We start from the raw sequence: 19,164 nt of genomic DNA on the forward strand, positions 1-19,164 counted from the left end.
CTGATCTCAGAAGCCTCAGTTAGCAGAGTGAATGGAAAACTACAACTCCATATAATAGTTTGTTTATTGGTAGAAATGAACTTGATTTTTGAAAAATGGCCTCAAATGTCACTTCACTGTACGGGCTATGTGAGTAATGCATGGCATGAATCATGTGTGAACTCATCTAACCATCCTGATGGAAGAGCTGGTGGATGGCTGCCTCCTGTGGGTTGAAGAACAGTGTTGCCATGTCATTGTAGGTCTTGTTTGAGCAGAAGAACTGTCGAATGGTTGAGTTGATGTCCTCACTGCCAGCCAGCTAAAAAAAACACACCTCACAGGTTAACACGGTCATATAGTGAGGCTCTATTTTTCACAGGAGCTACAGTATCCAGAGTCGTACGTAGTGAGGAGGTAAAATTATTAACAAGATAATCGACCTCTGTTGGAGTAGCGTTCAGATAGCTGCTCTGCTCTATGTTGGTACAGGGCATTGAAGATGATAACAGTGGGTGGATTATATTCTTAAAGTTAGTTACAGCACTTTCAGAAAGACATCTACTGTGATAAAGTCTACTCTCCACTGCTGTGTAATCAATTATTGTAAATGTAAATGTTATCAGGAAATGATCAGACAGCAGAGGGTTTTCAGGAAACACTGTTAAATGTTCAGTTTCTATGCCATATGTTAAAACAAGATCTAGAGTGTGATTAAAGTGGTGGGTGGGTTCTTTTACATTTTGAGAGAAGCCAATTGAGTCTAATAACAGATTAAATGCAGTGTTGTCATTTTTAATATATCATTCCATCATAAATCAGCACATTTTTAGGAGATGTTCTGCTTGACCACCTGATTTGTATAAAACTTGTATGATTTAAAGTTTAAACATATAATGTATGTATGAAATACTTTTCAAGATATGGTTCATGTTAATTTAATGGTAACATTTTCTTTTGCATTTTGGGGAAATATGCTATATATCGTTCAGACATCATCACTGATTAAAATGTGACATTTAATACTGTATGGGTCTTTAGCAGACAGCTTGAAATAATTTCCATATTTTAGCGGGCCAATACTCGTATTTTGTGATGCATCTGTGCCAAATTACAGATCCTCATTTATTTTTATGGTAAAAACACTAGTAGTTCAAGAAAGGTGCGGGTCGTACACAGGGACCAGGCAGGAAAACCTCAGCTTCTATGGACTCATAGTATGTTCTCAGCCTCTCCACCGGCTTTGAAAAAAACTTTGGCTTTTTGCATTCGTTTGCTTCTTCCAACACGATCCTCACAGGGAACTGTAAGCTTAACTACAAGGGCCTCTTGGGAAGAAACAGATGTAAGTACCATATCTGGCCTCAATGAGGTTGGTGTCATGTGGTCTGGGAACTTCTCTTGATGCCCAAATCCGTTTGTGAGTCTCAGTCTAAAGCTAAAGAGGCCGTCTGATGGTTTAGAATTTGGCTGAGGTTTCTCTCCAGCCAACAGCAAGCAGCCCTGCTGGGGGTGGCGTCAGCTCAGGAGGTAGAGCAGGTCATCTGCTAATCAGAGGTTTGATCCCTGGCTGCTCCCAGTCTGCATGCCAAATATCCTGGGCCAAGATACTCTCTGATGAATGTGTGAGAATTTTAGATAGAAAGCACTTACATGCTCCAGTAGAGTAGACCAGTGCTATAAGAAGCAGTCCATTTACCATGTTGGCCAATGAATTGAAGATGGTAGACAACAGATGTTCATAAATATTTAAGTAAATCAAAGATGGTTAAGCAGAAAATATTCTGAAAATTTGATGATTAGAGATGGAATGAAAAAGGAAAACATATTGACCCAAAGTATTTTCTGTTAGCGAACCATCTGGAAACTCCAGAATCCTGCTCTGTTTGAACAGGACAGTCTTTTATTTTTGTTTTTGTGGTACAACTTTTCATATTAGCTCAATCCAGCAAGAACATTGAAATGTAAAGTAAATTTAACCATGTACCATTAAGACGTTGTCAGTGAAATATTAAATAAAAACTGGCATGTAGTTTAATGCTAACTTTGCCAGACAGCTTGAATTAGTTTCCATATTTTAATTAGCCAGTGTCTTTTTGATACATCGGCCCCAGATTACAGATCCTGGTTCATTTTAATGGTAAGAAAGACTCGTGAAAATTTCAGGCTTTTGTTGTTAATAGTTTTTGAATTATTCACATTCAAACAGTGTGACAGATTTCAATCTGAGGAAAAAACGGCCTGAAAGTGGGTGACCGATCGTTTTTCACACAAATATATCTTAAAGAGTATTTGAAGCTAAAATATAACAGTAATCATAATAAACGTTTAAAGTTTGGACCAGTGAAAACAGACCTGTGGTGTTTTTGTTCAGTAATGCAAAGATGAATAAAATCCTTACCGTGGTGTTGTGAGCTGTGGGAGTGGACAGGTCACGACATTCACCCAGCATGGAAGCCGCAAAAATCACGATTGTTGTCACCATGGTAACCAACAGACTCTCTAAAACTCTGGAACATTAGAACAATCGTTTATTACCTTCTGGATACAAAGTTAGGCACATATTTAACGACAGTTTGCACCTTTATAAAAAGAAACAGTGACAATTAAAGTAACTTATTGTAAAATTATCAATTAAAACGAGTGCCTCGTTAATTTATTCAGCAGAATATATCATCTTTCTCTCAGTGCGCAGATTTTAGGGAAGAATCTGTTTAAATAAATGATAGAAAACTAGGACGGGAGCTCATTACTAACAGTGCTGTTTGTAATGGAGTCTGACATATCTGCGACAGCTTCTACTGAGAGCAGAAATGTATTTGCCAGTGGAAAATGTGGATGTGTCACAGCTTTGAGGGCAGTGTCAAAATCCACTGTGGCAGCGAAACAACACTGAAATCTTTGGTCCAAACGTTTACGGACGTGTTCTGCATGTTCCTGGTCCTGATACATAACACGGATCACCAGAAGGAGTTTCTCAACACAACTCAGTTACTTTCCATAGTGAACACAGAGGTTTGTGACTTTCCACGACTTTTGTATACGTTACCATGGAGATCATTGTACTGGTATTTATAAAGCACTTTTCTAGTCTTACTGACCATGTGACCAAGTGCATTAGAGGATATATTATATTGTACATTATACATCTAATCATATATTCATACAGAGTTTTATTCGATCCACTTCATTAACCTCACATGCACAGTCCATTTAGACTGAACAATGAACCTATTACACACGCTGCATGGACTGTGAGAGATAACTGGAATACCTGGAGAGAAACCGTGCAGGCTCTATGGCCCATTTTAGGCTTCGTTGATTGTTTCTCTACAGATGCCAGTATGTGAGATTTCTTCCATTCCTTTGCATGCAGCTTTATTATACCGCATGTAACAAAATGACAGTGGTATGCTTATTTAAGCTATGACGTAACACAGGAACGTTCAGGTCATTAATAATATTCTGGGTGTTGACCAACCACACATCTAGCAGCTTGTTATACACAGATTTCAGGAATTTACTGAGGAATTGTTTGTAATAAAGCCTTTGCCTTTCTAACGTTTGTCCTGGTCTGAATGTTCCCTGTTATGTTTGTTCCAACTGTGAACATAAGCTTGGCTCTGAGATAACTCACACTCATCAGGTCTGCAAGTTCATTTGCACAATAATATTGTAGGGTCTACCTTACAATATAAAGCACCTTGATGCAACTGTTGTTGTGATTTGGCGCTGTATAAATTAAACTGAATCATAGATGCTGTTCACACATTTATCAGTAGATGACTTTGAAAACCTTTCACTCCAGTTTGTGTTTGTCTTTCACCAAACTGCTCGGCTCCTAGCGTCACTGTCTGATTAATATGAAAAGCACAGATGACATCAAAGATCGTCAAACAGTTCACCTGATAAACTTGGCCTTAGGATGAATGTGTCTTATGCGATACTTGGCCAGGTACTTGTTCATGCAGTTAAAGAGCGCCCCCAGAAGGCCGCCCACCACCCCCATCAGGACAAAGAAGGCAAGATCCACAGCTGTCCACAGGTGGCAGTTCTTGTCTCCATCTGGACACTGGTCAGCAACAGGAACAAAACCATACATCATTTCACAATATTTACATCAGGCTGATATCAGTGATAATAATTTGGGGTCTGATATTTGGATGATTTGAACAGGAGGTTAGCATCAAGTCTGTAGGAAGGGTTGTGCAAATAGTGGCAGCAAATATAAATTCTCGAGGCTTTGAAAAATTATGCGACAAGTGATGTGACAGAAGATGGAACAAGTTTCAACAGCAGATGCGGAGACATCCATGAGCTGTTTTCAAAGTGCAAAAACACTAGAGAAAATTTTAAATGTAAAATGACTCCAACACTGCAGATATGTGTGGAGAAATGCAGCTGTCAGGCAGGAGTTGAGGTGTCTGCAGTGGAGTTAAGGCGCCAATATAACCCCTCCCACTGGTCGCTTTGTGTGTTGTCTGTAACATCATGATACAGCCATAACATCTGCTTGTCATTACAGCGCAGTTAGCCACTGTATTCTCCCGAATGACAGATTTTGCCACTCGGATAAAACCTCCACACCAGCGTGGGTACAGGAGGAAATGTCTAAACTGGAAGCAAACGAATCACCAAGGCTTTTTTACAAGGTTTTTCCACAAAGTCTCATTTTTTCAAACTGTTGCAACATCTCCCTCTGTAGAATATGTGAATATCTGAACATCTATATCTTTGACATCACATATTTGTAAAGTAATGGAGCATATGATACATGAAAGGTTAACGTACTATTTAGAAACTAGAGGATTTATCTCTAAACATCAAAGTGGGTTTAGAAGAGGGAGGACTACCATGAATCCAGTATTGTGTTTGGAACATGAAGTTAGAAAAGCGCAAATAAACAAAGAAAGTGTAGTTGCAGTGTTTTTTGATATAGAGAAAGCCTATGGTATGATGTGGAGAGAAGGCCTACTAATTCAAATCTGTAAATTGGGTATTACGGGACGGATGTACAGGTGGATAATGGATTTTTTAAAGGGAAGACAAATTCAAGTGAGGATTGGGGAGGTTTATTCTGAAAGGTTTTTGGTAGAAAACGGTACACCTCAAGGGAGCATAGTGAGCCCTTTGTTGTTTTCTTTAATGATAAATGATGTGTTTGATGACATAGAGGGTGGATTGGGGTGTTCGCTTTTTGCTGATGATGGGGCAATATGGAAGAGAGGGACAGGCTGACATGGGGTGTTCATATTCAGAAAATGGTGGATAAATGCAAAAAAGTATTAAATATATTGAGGTGTTTGGTTGGGAGGGAGTGGGGAGCAGACAGGAAGTCCTTGAGAGCCATATACGTGGGGTTGGTCAGATCTGTGTTAGATTAAGGGTGTGTAGCATACTGTTCAGCTGCAGACACAACTCTGGTTAAGTTAGACATTATTCAACATCAGGCACTAAGACTCTGTACAGGTGCTTTTAACACAACTCCTACTGCAGCTTTGCAGGTGGAGATGGGGGAGATGCCACTAGGACTGAGAAGAACACAGCTTATACTTAATTATTGGGCAAATCTTCAGGGCCATGGAGAGGATCACCCAACACAAGCAGTTCTCAACCCTTGCTGGGAGAAAGAAAGACAGGAATCAAAGAGCTTTGGGTGGATTGTGGGTGGAAGAGCAAGAGAATTTAAACTGGATCAGTTAGACATTTGTCAAAGAGTTTCGTTACCGGCAATACATCCATGGATACTTCCTGAAGCCATAGTAAATTTCACTCTACTGGATAAGAAGAATAAGGATGGGCCAATCGAGAATCTGTGGCAAGATCTGAAAACTGCTGTTCACAAACGCTGTCCATCTAATCTGACTGAGCTGGAGCTGTTTTGCAAAGAAGAATGGGCAAGGATTTCAGTCTGTAGATGTGCAAAGCTGGTAGAGACATACCCTAAAAGACTGGCAGCTGGAACTGCAGCAAAAGGTGGTTCTACAAAGTATTGACTCAGGGAGCTGAATAATTACGCACACCCCACTTTGCAGTTATTTATTTGTAAAAAATGTTTGGAATCATGTATGATTTTGGTTCCACTTCTCACGTGTACACCACTTTGTATTGGTCTTTCACCTGGAATTCCAATAACATTGATTCATGTTTGTGGCTGTAATGTGACAAAATGTGGGAAAGTTCAAGGGGGCCGAATACTTTTGCAAGCCACTGTATGTTAAACTCCTATACTGTGCAGGCTTACATTGACCAGTTTTATGGTTATGTTCTATTATATACAGATGCATCAAATAATTCAGCCAGTCAAATTGATGTAGCAGTTGTGGTCCCGGAGTTCATGGTTAAAATAGGAAAAAGGATCACTGGTAGACTGTCAGTATTCACTGGAGAACTGCTTGCAATTCTATTGGCTGTTCAGTGGGTGGAAGATATGAGGCCATTAAAAGCTATCATTTGTTCAGACTCTAGAGCATCATTGCTTAGTTTAGTTTTGGTCAAGCTAAAATAAAGAGTATCATACGGCAAGAAATGAGGAGTAGATGGCAAAAGCAGTGGGAGGAGGAAAGGAGAGGACGGTGGTTGTATACAATACAAAGGGGGGTGGGAGAAATGAGGACCACTGGAAGGAGCAGGAGAGAGGAGGTGGTCATATCGAGATTGAGATTTGGTCATACTGGGTTGAATGCAACACTATTCTTGATTGGGAAACATAATACGGGGAAATGTGCCTTCTGTTGAGAAAAGGAAACTATAGAGCATGTGATATTGCACTGTCAGAAATATCAGGTGGAGAGGAGACAATTGAACCAAAACCTCATTACTATGAAAATGAAACTGATCTGGTTGACCTATTGCAAAAGGATTCTGGAAGTAAAAGTTACCAGGCGTTATTTCAGTTTTTTAAAGCGGGAAGAGTGTTTGAAAGCATTTGAGTTTTTTTTGTTTGTTTGTTTTTTGTTTGTTTTTTGGGGGGCGGCGTCATTCCAGTCCACACTCCATACTAGTGGTGGCGGTAATGCACCAATCAGTTGTTTGCCAACCGCCGATAACATTTAAGAAGAAGAAGAAGAAGAAGAAGAAGATGAAGGCTAACACTTTTCCACTGGATAAAAGTTAACGTGAGGGTTCCCGATGGTTAGGGACAAATGCAATCGCATGGCAGGATGCTGTAAACGGACCAAACTTCAGTCAGGAGAACAACTGAGATAATCCATCCACAATACGAGGTTAGTCATTAATATACTGCAACAACATGGGAATAGAGCAGCCGTGATAGAATAACAGCATTAATGAATCAATGGTACAGAAGTGGAGGAAGCAAGAAGAATGAGTTGAGTAAAGTTTGATTTATCTGACTGCTTTGTTTTGCTTAATGCACGGGATTCTGTGCACCTTATGGTCCCAAAAATACGTATTTGACTTTTTTATTTGGCACACTGCAGTTTAATGTTGCAAAGCACCTCTTTTTAACTTCAGTGGATATTATACATGGTTATGCTCAGGATATGTCAGCCCATTTCTACTGGAAATGCCTTTTGGTTAAACTTTCAGCAAGGAATTTGCATTTGCACTGTTAAATGTTTATATAGCTTTAATGCATATAAAAAACAGCTGCTTGTTTAAGTGAAAATAAATGGATGGGGTTTTTTGCGTTAGTAAAGTTGTGGAGTTGTATTTTGTCTCTCATCAGTTATATCGTCAGTTATATCGTTATTGCAAATTTTCAAATATATATCGTGATAAATATTTTTGCCCATATCGCCCTGCTCTATTTGTGTCTTCAACCCGGCTGCCAGGTTACATAAATTGAGTGGTGCATGACCTGCAGATCTTTAGTCATGTCAGCGGCTGTAACATCAATTCAACATCAACTTTGTTATCGAGTACTGCAAAGCTCTGCACAGCGGGTATAAACTGGGTCAGTTGCAAGAGATATATCAGGAAGAGGCAGTAACGATGATGTGAGGAGCAGATATGAGGTGAGAATGTGGAACATTCGGGCTAATGGTGACCTCACAGCCTGTTTTTTAAAATCCATATGTAAACATGTCAGAACAGATTAATAGAGATTCAGTTGGTTTTAAAATAATTTGTGTCAGTTTTATTCATATATCACCTACTGACAAAAACAGGTGCCTGAAGGCACTTTATGCTGTAAGGTAAAGCCCTACAATCCAACAATCAGATGAGCCCCTGTGAACAGCACTTGGTGACAAGAAGAGTTTCCCTACCCACAGGGTTGGCATGTTTCTTTTGGAGCAGTCCTCAAAATCAAATCAAATCAAGTGCTCCCACAATTAGTCTCTTTGTAGACTTAAAGTCTGTTATTCCAGAATCTACTTGAAACATATGGTTAAATAAAATACTATATGCGACTATGGAATAACAAGATGAGAAACTCTTAACCTTGAACTCTCCAAAGTTCAGGAGGCCAGGCAGCTGGAAGGAGCCCCACTTGCTGAAGTTGATTCCCGAACGGAAGAAGTTGAGAGTAAAAGTGGCCGACATGGAACAGAAGAGCTAAAACATTAGAAAGACAAGGGAAAGGGGTTAATCACACTCATTGGTCAGTAAAGGTCAGTGTACAACAGAGAGATTGGATGCTGCACTGTGTCCTGGTCTACCTGGCTACATCTATAAAGAATAATAATAATAATAATGCATTGGATTTTATATAGCGCTTTTCAAGGCACCCAAAGCGCTTTACAATGACATTATTCATTCACGCTCACATTCACACACTGGTGGAGGCAAGCTACGGTTGTAGCCACAGCTGCCCTGGGGCAGACTGAAGAAGATAGATTATTGTTGCAAATGAAAAACTGACAGGATCAAATTTCATGTACTTTTATCCTCTTGGTGTACTTCTGATCCAAAGCAAACGTTAATCTGTTGTGTTGTGTTCTTTAGCTCAAAACCATCAACTATTTAGGTTTAAAGACGTTTTTGCACATTTTCAGAGTTCAATTTTACAATTGACTGACGAGCAAGTGAGGCTTGTTATCTTGTTATTTGATGGCAAATGAAGTTGGTAAAATAGAAATAGAAGAATAAAATGAATTTTTATTTTATAGCTTTTCACTGTAACTCCTAAATATGATATCCAAAGAGATATCAGTGCATCTTTGTCAAAGAAATTGTGGTGACATAACTGTATAGGGCAGGGGTCGGCAACCCGCGGCTCTGGAGCTGCATGCGGCTCTTTAGTCCTTATTTTGCGGCTCCGCGTGGTTTGGGAAAATAGAAGAAGTATTTCGCTGAAGTGTATTTTATTTGTGTTTAGTTCTTTTTTTTAACTTGTAGTTCTACATTGGAAAATTATTGTGATTTTGAGATATAAAAATAAAATTATATCTTATTATTTTTTTCATCGCTCAAAATAAGCGTCACACTCGCGGAAGCCGGTGTACCCGCCAAAACGCCGTGCATTTATCGAGACTTTCAGCCCCAGGTAGGCCAATTATGGATCTTTGGATCCACATTATGTCGGCAGCTGTTCTCCACCGTGAACTATGTTAAAAACAAACACGCTCACGCCTCACAGATGACAGCTTACAGTCCTGCGTAAAGAGGAAAGCCCTGATTTGCAGACGCTGTGCGCAGAGGTTCGGGACCAGAAGTCTCATTGTAAACAAATCACGGCAGACCCGACGATGTTTGCATGGACACGCTTTTCAGCATCTCTTTATTGACCCCTTTTCACACACGGTTGCTGTACGCATACAGCCGGCTGTAGCTTTTCAGCTCACAGCCCGACAACACAACAGCAGAGAGAGCACAGACTTTAAGGCGGCGAGGCGCGATTGCGGGTGCCGCTCAGGTGCGTCCGACTCCCCTGCGGCAGCACTGCAGACCACGCCCCGCCACACACATTAACAAGGTAAAATAGATATTTAGGCAGAATTTTGCAAATATCTTTTTTTTTTTTTTCAGCAGCATAGAGCTTTTTTTCCAATTACTTTTTAAAAGTCAGGTCAAGGTTCCAACAGCCCAAAGGCGATATCAGGGTGGCGGCTCATAACAGTTTTTGTTTGCTACATGGATCATTTTAGTTCAGCTGGGTGTCTGTCAACACACACACACACACACACACACACACACACATACAGACACACAGAAAAGTATAAATAAAAAAAACGCAGACAGAGATGAGACGCAGATCCTGTGTTTCATGGCTGCCCTCGCGAGTTAAAGAAAATCTGCAGTGTTTGTGTGTTTTCTAACTCAGGTGTCTCAGCTGAACAAAGAACGGCAGGGCGATTTAAAGAAATCCCCTGTCAGTGTCTTTCCTTTTGTTATATTTCTTTAAGAGTTTAAATTAAATAAAATGTAATTTTCTCTGTAGCACTTCATGGATTACATACGCAGCACACTTTAGTTTCTCTGTGGATTCTTTTAAAAAGCAGTGAAAAACTTTTCTGTTCAAACAAGCCTTTTGTTGATCTACGTATTTTATATTCTTTACACTATTTACATTTGATCTTTTACATTGTGTATAATGTCTATTGATTGTATTGTTTATTTTAATATTTGTGTACAGCACTTTGTGACTGCCTGTCTGTGAAAACTTTACTTACTTACTTTAGATGTTCACACAAAGCATAAAGATAAAAAACAATATATACAGTGTTATCTTCATTTTAGATGTCAAAAAGTATTTGTGGCTCCCAGTGTTTTCTTTTGCGTGGAAACCGGGTCCAAGTGGCTCTTTGGGTGTAAAAGGTTGCTGACCCCTGGTATAGGGTGACCTACCACTTTCCATGTGAGGGCTTGGTTCCAGAATGATGAGCCCTCCTCCAGACTGAAGAGGGTGCCACCGATTGGAGCACCAAAGGCAGCAGCTACTCCAGCAGCAGCACCAGCTGACACAAAGTCTCGCTTGTCCCTGAAGAACAGGTAAGAAAACTGTCAGTCACATGTCACAGTATTTATACTGCTAGGAGGCAATAACAGTGTTTGTGCCAAAAAAGTTGGAACATTGTGTAATCTACAAATTAAAACAAAATTCGGTGCTTTGGGGATTATTCAAACTCTTTGAACAACTAAAAATAGACTTTGAATAATAAAGAGAGAGAGAGCTGGTTGATATAATGGAGAGACTCTGTTGTACCAGAGTAGAGATCATCTTTAAGAGAGGACACATGAATAATGTTGTGGAGGTGAAGACAGTGTCATACAGGATCATGAGTCTGAAGCTGGAAATTAGGTGGAGGGTGGTTTTGAATGCTGTTTCATTTAGTGCCAAATCACCAAAACAGTTGCTTCAAGGCATTTTATAATGTACAGTAACGACACTATACTGCATTACCTTGGCCTCCAGTAACACTGTGAGGAACCTTGGAGTCATTTTTGACCAGGACATGTCCTTCAATGCACATATTAAACAAATATGTAAGACTGCTTTCTTCCATTTGTGCAACATCTCTAAAGTTAGAAATATCCTGTCTCAGAGTGACGCTGAAAAACTAGTTCATGCATTTATTACTTCCAGGCTGGACTACTGTAATTCTTTATTATCAGGATGTCCTAAAAACTCCCTGAAAAGCCTTCAGCTGATCCAAAATGCTGCAGCAAGAGTCCTGACAGGGACTAGAAAGAGAGAGCAGATTTCTCCTGTTTTGGCTTCCCTTCATTGGCTTCCTGTTAAATCCAGAATTCAAAATCCTGCTCCTCACATACAAGGTCTTAAATAATCAGGCCCCATCTTATCTTAATGACCTTGTAGTACCATATCACCCTATTAGAGCACTTCGCTCTCACACTGCAGGCCTACTTGTTGTTCCTAGAGTATTTAAAAGTAGAATGGGAGGCAGAGCCTTCAGTTTTCAGGCCCCTCTTCTGTGGAACCAGCTTCCAGTTTGGATTCAGGAGACAGACACTATCTCTACTTTCAAGATTAGGCTTCAAACTTTCCTTTTTGCTAAAGCATATAGTTAGGGCTGGACCAGGTGACCCTGAATCCTCCCTTAGTTATGCTGCAGTAGGTGTAGGCTGCCGGGGATTCCCATGATGCACTGGGTGTTTCTAATTCACTCACTATGTGTTAATAGACCTCTCTGCATTGAATCATATCTGTTATTAATCTCTGTCTCTCTTCCACAGCATGTCTTTATCCTGTCTTCCTTCTCTCACCCCAACCGGTCGCAGCAGATGGCCCCGCCCCTCCCTGAGCCTGGTTCTGCCGGAGGTTTCTTCCTGTTAAAAGAGAGTTTTTCCTTCCCACTGTCGCCAAAGTGCTTGCTCATAGGGGGTCATATGATTGTTGGGTTTTTCTCTGTATCTATTATTGTGCGATCTACTGTACAATATAAAGCGCCTTGAGGCGACTGCTGTTATGATTTAGCGCTATATAAATAAAATTGAATTGAATTGAATGGAATAATACCCCAACAATCAGAAGACCCCCTATGAGCAAGCACTTGGCCTCCTGTTAAGTTTTTACTTTTTAACAGGAAGAAACCTCCAGCAGAACCAGACTCAGGGAGGGGCAGCGACCGGTTGGGGGTGAAGGGAAGGAGACTGGGCAGAAGATGAGGAGCAGGAAAAGAGTTAAAGCTTAGTAATAAGTAATGATGACATGCAAAGTGGTTCATACACACACACAGAGTGAAAAGAGGTGAGTGAAGAAGTCAGAAGAGAAAGATGAGGAAGTATTCAAAGAAAATGTGGGCTAGCAGCCGGGAGCACGGGCGAGGTTAGGATGTGGATGTGAGGCTGGACGATAACGAAGGACAAAAGGACCTGTACTGATTGGCGACAAAGAGAAAATGAGCTAGAAAGGAAAGGATGAGCAGCAAGTTAGGGTGGTTAACAATAACAACTGAAATCTGCTAACAAGTGAAGAGAGTGTGTTGAGAAGATGGTAGGAGTGCTGTGAGGGGCTCAGGAATGAAGAGAGAGGACAGATGGAGCAAATTCAGTAAATCAGGAAGTGCAGAGGATTAGTAAGGAGGACAAGAGCGCAGCTGTGAATTCACACCACGCTCTGTATTAGAAATCATTCCTGTGTTTCATCTTATCCAGATTATTGTAATTCCCTGTTTTCTTTCCTCAACAGACTCTCCTTGAATGAAGTTGTGTTGGCCAGCCTCCTGTGACGATGCCCTCTGACCCCACTGCTCCACGCCTCCTGCAGCTGAGCCACAGACCACAATCTGCAAGTTCTTCATTTACGAGGCTTGTAAGTTCACTTATGTCACATCCTTGCAAAAGCAGTTATACTGGCTCCCAGTCAGCGTCAGGGTCCAGTTTAAGAGTCTATCTAACTTTGGGCAGTCGTGCAGCACAGATCAGTAAAGATTTACACCCGTGGATCCCCAGCAGGTCCCTGAGGTTTTCAGGATATCAGGGTCTGCTGTGCATCACACAGCACTGAGAACTAAAGGTGCTTTTGCCACAGTGTTTTTATTTACATTTACACCATATTCCAACTTTAGTTTGTTACTGTCACATACCTGTCGCTGCGGAAGTAGGGAAAGTCAAATTTGATCTTCCTGAAAGTAATGCTCTGAAACTGATGGAGAGAGAAAAGGTCTGATATCCACAAGCATGAAATACACTGACTGGTTAGTAAGACCAGAAAAATCACAAGAATAACACCAGTGCTACGTTTTAGTGTCCAAAATGTTCCACAAAACAGCAACAACAACTAGAACTAAGCAAACTAGAATAAGCTTTGGGGTACTTGAGGAAGGCCGGCTCCCACGATGGCTCCACTGTGGATCATTGGACCTTCCTTCCCCACAAAGAGACCTGAGTGAGCACACAGAGTCAGTCCATCAGCATTTTGACCTTCACAACTTACAAAATATTTTGTTTTGCTTTGTTTGTTTGTCTCTTTTTAGTGCTATGTTGTTGTACTTTTTCCAACATGTTCAAAATAAAGATTCAATCTATCAAATATTCCAATAAAGCGCTCGCTGTCAGAGTACAGGACTGCCTGTGGTGTCTACAGGTTACACAAGTAGATGCTTAACAAGTATCACCCAGGGAATACAGCAGGGCATCTGTGACGTCCATATTTTACACAACTTTCAGAAACAAGCCCAAAAACATGAAAACTCTACACAGAGTCTGCCCTGTGAAACATGTTACCCTCCAGGAAGGAAACAACAGCAGTAACCAGGGAGGAGGAGGAGGAGATTGTATGCGTTTGTCCACCTTGCCTTGTTGATAATATTATTATTGGGTACAGTAAATGTCAGGAAGTCAAACCCAGTTTACCTCCAGCTACACTGAACAGGACTCCAGCAGCCTTGCAGAGAAACGTTCGGAGTCGAACAATTCCAGGAATCTTCACTCCGTTCAAGTAACTTTTGATTTCTGGAATCCCTGATCCTGCAGCCACAGGCTGAAAACATGATACTGCAGGTCAGTGCGTAGTCTAGTATCACAAACATATCACAATGAAACAACATGCGTAGGGTGGCTGTAGCTCAGGAGGTAGAGCAGGTCACCTACTGATCGGAAGGTTGGTGGTTCGATCCCTGGCTCCCCCAGTCTGCATGTCAAGTATCCTTGGGCAAGATACTAACCCCAACTTGCTCTCCGATGCATCCATCGGAGTATGAATGTGTGTGAATGTACTTAGTAAGCACTACATGTAGATAAAGTGCTTGTGAGAATGGGTGTGATCGGGTGAATGAGGCATGTTGTATAGAGCGCTTTGAGTACTCCGTGAGAGTAGAAAAGCGCTATATAAGAATCAGTCCATTTACCATGCTACAACCAGTTAACATCACATTTTCAAACTTTGACATTTTGCAAAACAGCAAAGACAAAGATGCAGGTAGAGAGGTCTCAAATGTAGGGACTGCAGAATTTGCACACTTTAATTGTTAAAGCAGGAGTTCTTTCCTGAAGCAGACATCAAATAAACACGTTCAGGTTTGTCAGCTGCAGTTGAGATGCTTACCTCGATGAGGACGAGTACACTGGCAATGAAGACAAAGGTCATGTTGAACGCCAGGAGCTCCAGCAGGGACAAAGACAGACAGCCTTTGTCACTGCACTTCTCTATAGCTGGAGGCTTCAGTTAAAGTAGAATCACCACCATCAACAAACAAAGTGTAGTTACACACAATAACACTGCTGCTCTCAGAGTTGGTCAGCATTCTGATAGACTACAAGACTCACAAACACTCCTCCGTAGTCTATCATGGAAAGACATCAAAGAAACTCCTCATATGATCTTTAGATGGAGCATCAGGATGAACCAGCATCTGCATCACATGAACGCACCCTGAATCCTTTCTAGAGTAAAAAGATAGACCTGACATTCGTTTGCTCCAACTCTGGACAATGTTCAAACAAACAGAAAAGAAAAAAGGGATGAAAATGTGTACCAGCTGTCAGCAATCTCTAAAGAAATAATGCAATATTTTTGTTAAACACTGCACATGAATTGCACTTTGTTTGCTTCATTTCAAATTTATAAACGCTCTCTTTCTGTGTGAGGATCTTCTAATACAGCGGTCCCCAACCTTTTTTGTGCCACAGACCGGTTTAATGTCCGTGAATATTTTCACAGGCCGGCCATTAATGTGTGGCGGATAGATACAACAAAGTAAAACGATACGACCGAGACAAAAACTGTGGTATTTTGTAAATATAATAATAAACGTGAATTCACTGTGTAATTGTGCAACTTTATTAGTAGCGTCCTCCTGAAATGCACCAACAACACTGAGAGTAGCATCCTCCTCTCTGCCCCTTAATACTCTCTGGTCGCTATGGTAACGTGTAAATATTTCTTTCAAAATAAGACACACAACAACAACACGGGAAAAGACCGAGTTAACAATAAAAACCCTGAAAACCATACATTTCACACCCGAGCCTCGACTCTCGCGGCCCGGTGCCAAATGACCGGTCCGTGGCCCGGGGGTTGGGGACCGCTGTTCTACGGCACAGAATTTCTGCCCAATATTGAGCTGCTTTGGTATCTGCCCGTCCTCCACGTGCAGAGCCATCTTAAAGGATACAATCACCAACCACAGTAAACTTTAGTTTGTTGAAGAGGCGTACGAAAAAATCCACAAACAGGCCCAGCTGAAAGAGAGCAACGTTTCTTATTGAGCAGCTGAAATCCAGCAAAACGAAAAGAAGACCCAGAATGCACCTTACCAGGCCCACTGTGACCCCGATCACAAACACCATCATCCAATGCACCGCCTCATATTTTTTGGCTTTCTGTTGGCAGACAAGAAAATAAAAATCATTTCACATATAACATAAAATATATAAGAGACGATGACAATGACGTAGCTCTAGAATGTTTGCAGGGCAGTCGCATCAATATCTCTGTTACTGGATAAATGGAAATGTAGATGCTGACAAATAATTCACAGTAATGTTTCAGAGTCTTCATTGACATGAAGTTCCTGTGTCCATCTGTAGCAGTACCGTCTGACAGTATCCTAACTGCCCTGCTGCTTTCATCCCTGACCTCCTCCCCGCTGCTGTTCTCTGCTGTGTTTCCTAATTCCTGGAACACTGTTATTATCACTGCAGTGACCGTCACGTGTTACAGAAACTTTGATTAAATGGAGGCTAAAAGATCGTGATGCTGTCTAAGTTTAAACCCATCAATGATCCACATGACTTCTAGATTCAAATTGCTGTTACAGTCATATTTCTTTGGATTTTGCAGATCTGCCCCAAAAAAGTGGACAGATCCCACGTGACCTGTTTTAATATAACACAGCATAGAAAACGTTTCCTTAATCTACTGTACTACAAATGGATTCATTTGATTATGAATCATTCACAACTTTTAAATAGGAAACACTTTTAAAAACGACATTTGTTTAAATAAATATTTAAATATGTGAGCTAGCTCAATGTTTATAATAGAGTGGTTTCTGTGTGTTTCTGTGCACTCAACAAATCAAATATGAAAAGCTGATTAGTAACATTGATCAAGATTAAAAATGCAGAGCTTTGTGGAACATTTACTTTAATACAGATCACACCCAGTTTAATAAATCAGCTCTTGCCACAAGTCCTACTATCAGTGGTCTCATCATGTGATGTAAAACAATAAACATGCATTGGTGACAGCGTTGCTGGTTTGATAAGGTACAGCCTTTGCACAGGCATCATCCACATCGGAGCAAATGACACATTTAACCTGTCTTACCTTGTTGTCCATCTCCTCCAGGACCTCCACATAAGGCTCACTGATGCAGCGGTCATAATCCAAGCTCTGTGGACACAAAACACTGTGAGACTATTTCCTGCCTCGCACATCGATTGTGTCCAGTACTGAAAAAAAATATCTGCTCTGGCATTTCTGGTCCAGGCAGCCCACCGTGATCACTCTAAACATAAAATAATATCTCTTTGAAGCATTTCTCCAACATGCTTCACAGTCGCACCTCATAGTCTTTCCTGGGTAGAATCTGTTCCTCGTCTGGGATTTCCCCAAGGATTGTCTTAGGGAACAAACAAACACACAAACAAACAAATAACAATAAGAATTATGTGTGTGTATGCATGTACATATACACACAAGAATAATTGGCCACAAATTAAGTTTCTTACTAAAACTTCAGCTAAATGTGTGTGCCTGCATGTTGGAAAAAAAATAATAACTAGGAAATAAACAAAGACACGAGTGTGGAATTAGCACTCGACTCCTGCACCACCATCCAAAGCATCCAACACTGGACACACTTAGGTCCTGTAGGAAGTGCTGCTTGGTTTAAAACCAGCGAGAAGCAACAGTTTGTTCACAGATTCTTAGATATGGAATATGTTTTATATGTGCAACACGTGAAGCTGTGCCTCACTGAAACCACAAAATGAAGACATAAGCGCCACTGTTGCTGAAATTTTCATATATTAGGCTGTCAATACAGAAAATCTATAAAAGTTGTTATATTTGGTTGTAATCTGATCTAAATCTGATTTACACTGTGGAACTAGAACAGTTACAACTGGAAGGTAATTGTCTCCACAGTAGGCCTCCTAACCACAGCAGAGTAAATTCCATTTACAAACTACAGCGATTAGTAACCTTTACTTTTTAAATGTATCCAGTTTAGAGTTTCAGAGCTTTCATGTGAAGCGCTCCCGTTAGAATTACACAGCATTACTTTAGAGCAGCGTTTAAATAAATGCACAAACTCCAGGTAAGATGTTTAACTAACGCAAATAAAGCCGGGCTATGTCCAGCTGCCTTCGCAGTATACCTCTCAGAGGTCCTGTAAGACTTTGCTTGGTGTAATCACAACATTCAAAATGTGGGGAAATAAATAGAAATGAAGGCCATTTTCCACGCGAGAAAATACGCCGCATTGCACAATAGCTCCCCACACCCACTGAAACATTAAAACCATATGAAATGAGGCAGATTAAATTCATTAACAGAAGAAGATTGCTTAATCTGAAGAAATTATAAATGGAGTTTGGTCACAAGAAAAAACGGCAAGCTCTCTCTTCTGTGAGCAGCAATATTACAGCTGACTTAACGACTATACATTCATAATGTCTATTAATAAGTATTCCTCGCTTTCCTGCAAAAGAACCAAGACAAGACAACATAGTGAGCAGCAGGGTGGAGCAGCTCAGCCAGAATAAAGCGCTTAGAATAGCTCAGGGGGAATCCTAAGAACCGCAAAGTGAGCAGAACATAAGCAGGTGATGCTCGCTGTGCTTGTTATCACGTCTTTTTTTACCAGCTCTTCTGGGGTCCGTGTCTCTCCCTCTCTACAACAACACTGGCAACAAAAACATCTTCCACAGCACGCCATCTTCGTTGTTGTGTCATGCTGTCTTCAGGGGCTGTCAAAAAAAGTAAAGATTGTTTTAAACCACTTTAAAAATACAATAGAATAAACAATATAAAACAAAGAACTGAAAAAATAACCGGACATATCTGAATATAGCTGAATTCTAATGTTTTACATTTTTAAAACGTATTCATAACAAATAATGTTCCACGTAAGTTTGAAATGCGGATTTCTTATGACAAGTAAACGCAACAACGCGAGTCTCGCGTGAGGACAAGGTTGCGTTTGCTTGCCGTAGAAAATTAGAAAAGTGACAGTTCTTCCAGAGTACCAACTTTGGATATCTGATGTCTCTGCTCTGTAACAGACAGTACACAGAACTGGTGATACTGAATATGAAAGTTTTGCGACTGTCCCTCTGTGGTAGCCGTGTGATGGATTTGCCACAGAC

At 40.7% G+C, this 19,164-nt stretch overlaps 1 protein-coding gene across 1 annotated transcript in view; it reads right to left on the minus strand.

The window, feature by feature from the left end:
• clcn6 (chloride channel 6) overlaps nucleotides 1–18,784 on the minus strand; it is a 28,781-nt gene extending 9,997 nt beyond the window's left edge. The window contains exons 1-14 of the mRNA XM_003454267.5: nucleotides 18,660–18,784; nucleotides 17,358–17,414; nucleotides 17,120–17,185; nucleotides 16,105–16,170; nucleotides 15,963–16,029; nucleotides 14,894–15,000; nucleotides 14,203–14,329; nucleotides 13,664–13,731; nucleotides 13,434–13,492; nucleotides 10,732–10,864; nucleotides 8,386–8,499; nucleotides 3,885–4,051; nucleotides 2,381–2,489; nucleotides 172–301 (exon numbers count right to left, since the gene is read on the minus strand). Coding sequence (XP_003454315.1) covers nucleotides 172–301; nucleotides 2,381–2,489; nucleotides 3,885–4,051; nucleotides 8,386–8,499; nucleotides 10,732–10,864; nucleotides 13,434–13,492; nucleotides 13,664–13,731; nucleotides 14,203–14,329; nucleotides 14,894–15,000; nucleotides 15,963–16,029; nucleotides 16,105–16,170; nucleotides 17,120–17,185; nucleotides 17,358–17,414; nucleotides 18,660–18,734 — 1,345 coding nt within the window. The 5' untranslated portion in view covers nucleotides 18,735–18,784. The remainder of the gene's footprint in view (nucleotides 1–171; nucleotides 302–2,380; nucleotides 2,490–3,884; nucleotides 4,052–8,385; nucleotides 8,500–10,731; nucleotides 10,865–13,433; nucleotides 13,493–13,663; nucleotides 13,732–14,202; nucleotides 14,330–14,893; nucleotides 15,001–15,962; nucleotides 16,030–16,104; nucleotides 16,171–17,119; nucleotides 17,186–17,357; nucleotides 17,415–18,659) is intronic.
• Between the last annotated feature and the right edge of the window lie 380 nt (nucleotides 18,785–19,164).

Source organism: Oreochromis niloticus, linkage group LG20 (assembly GCF_001858045.2).
Source record: "Oreochromis niloticus isolate F11D_XX linkage group LG20, O_niloticus_UMD_NMBU, whole genome shotgun sequence".
NCBI lineage: Eukaryota > Metazoa > Chordata > Actinopteri > Cichliformes > Cichlidae > Oreochromis > Oreochromis niloticus.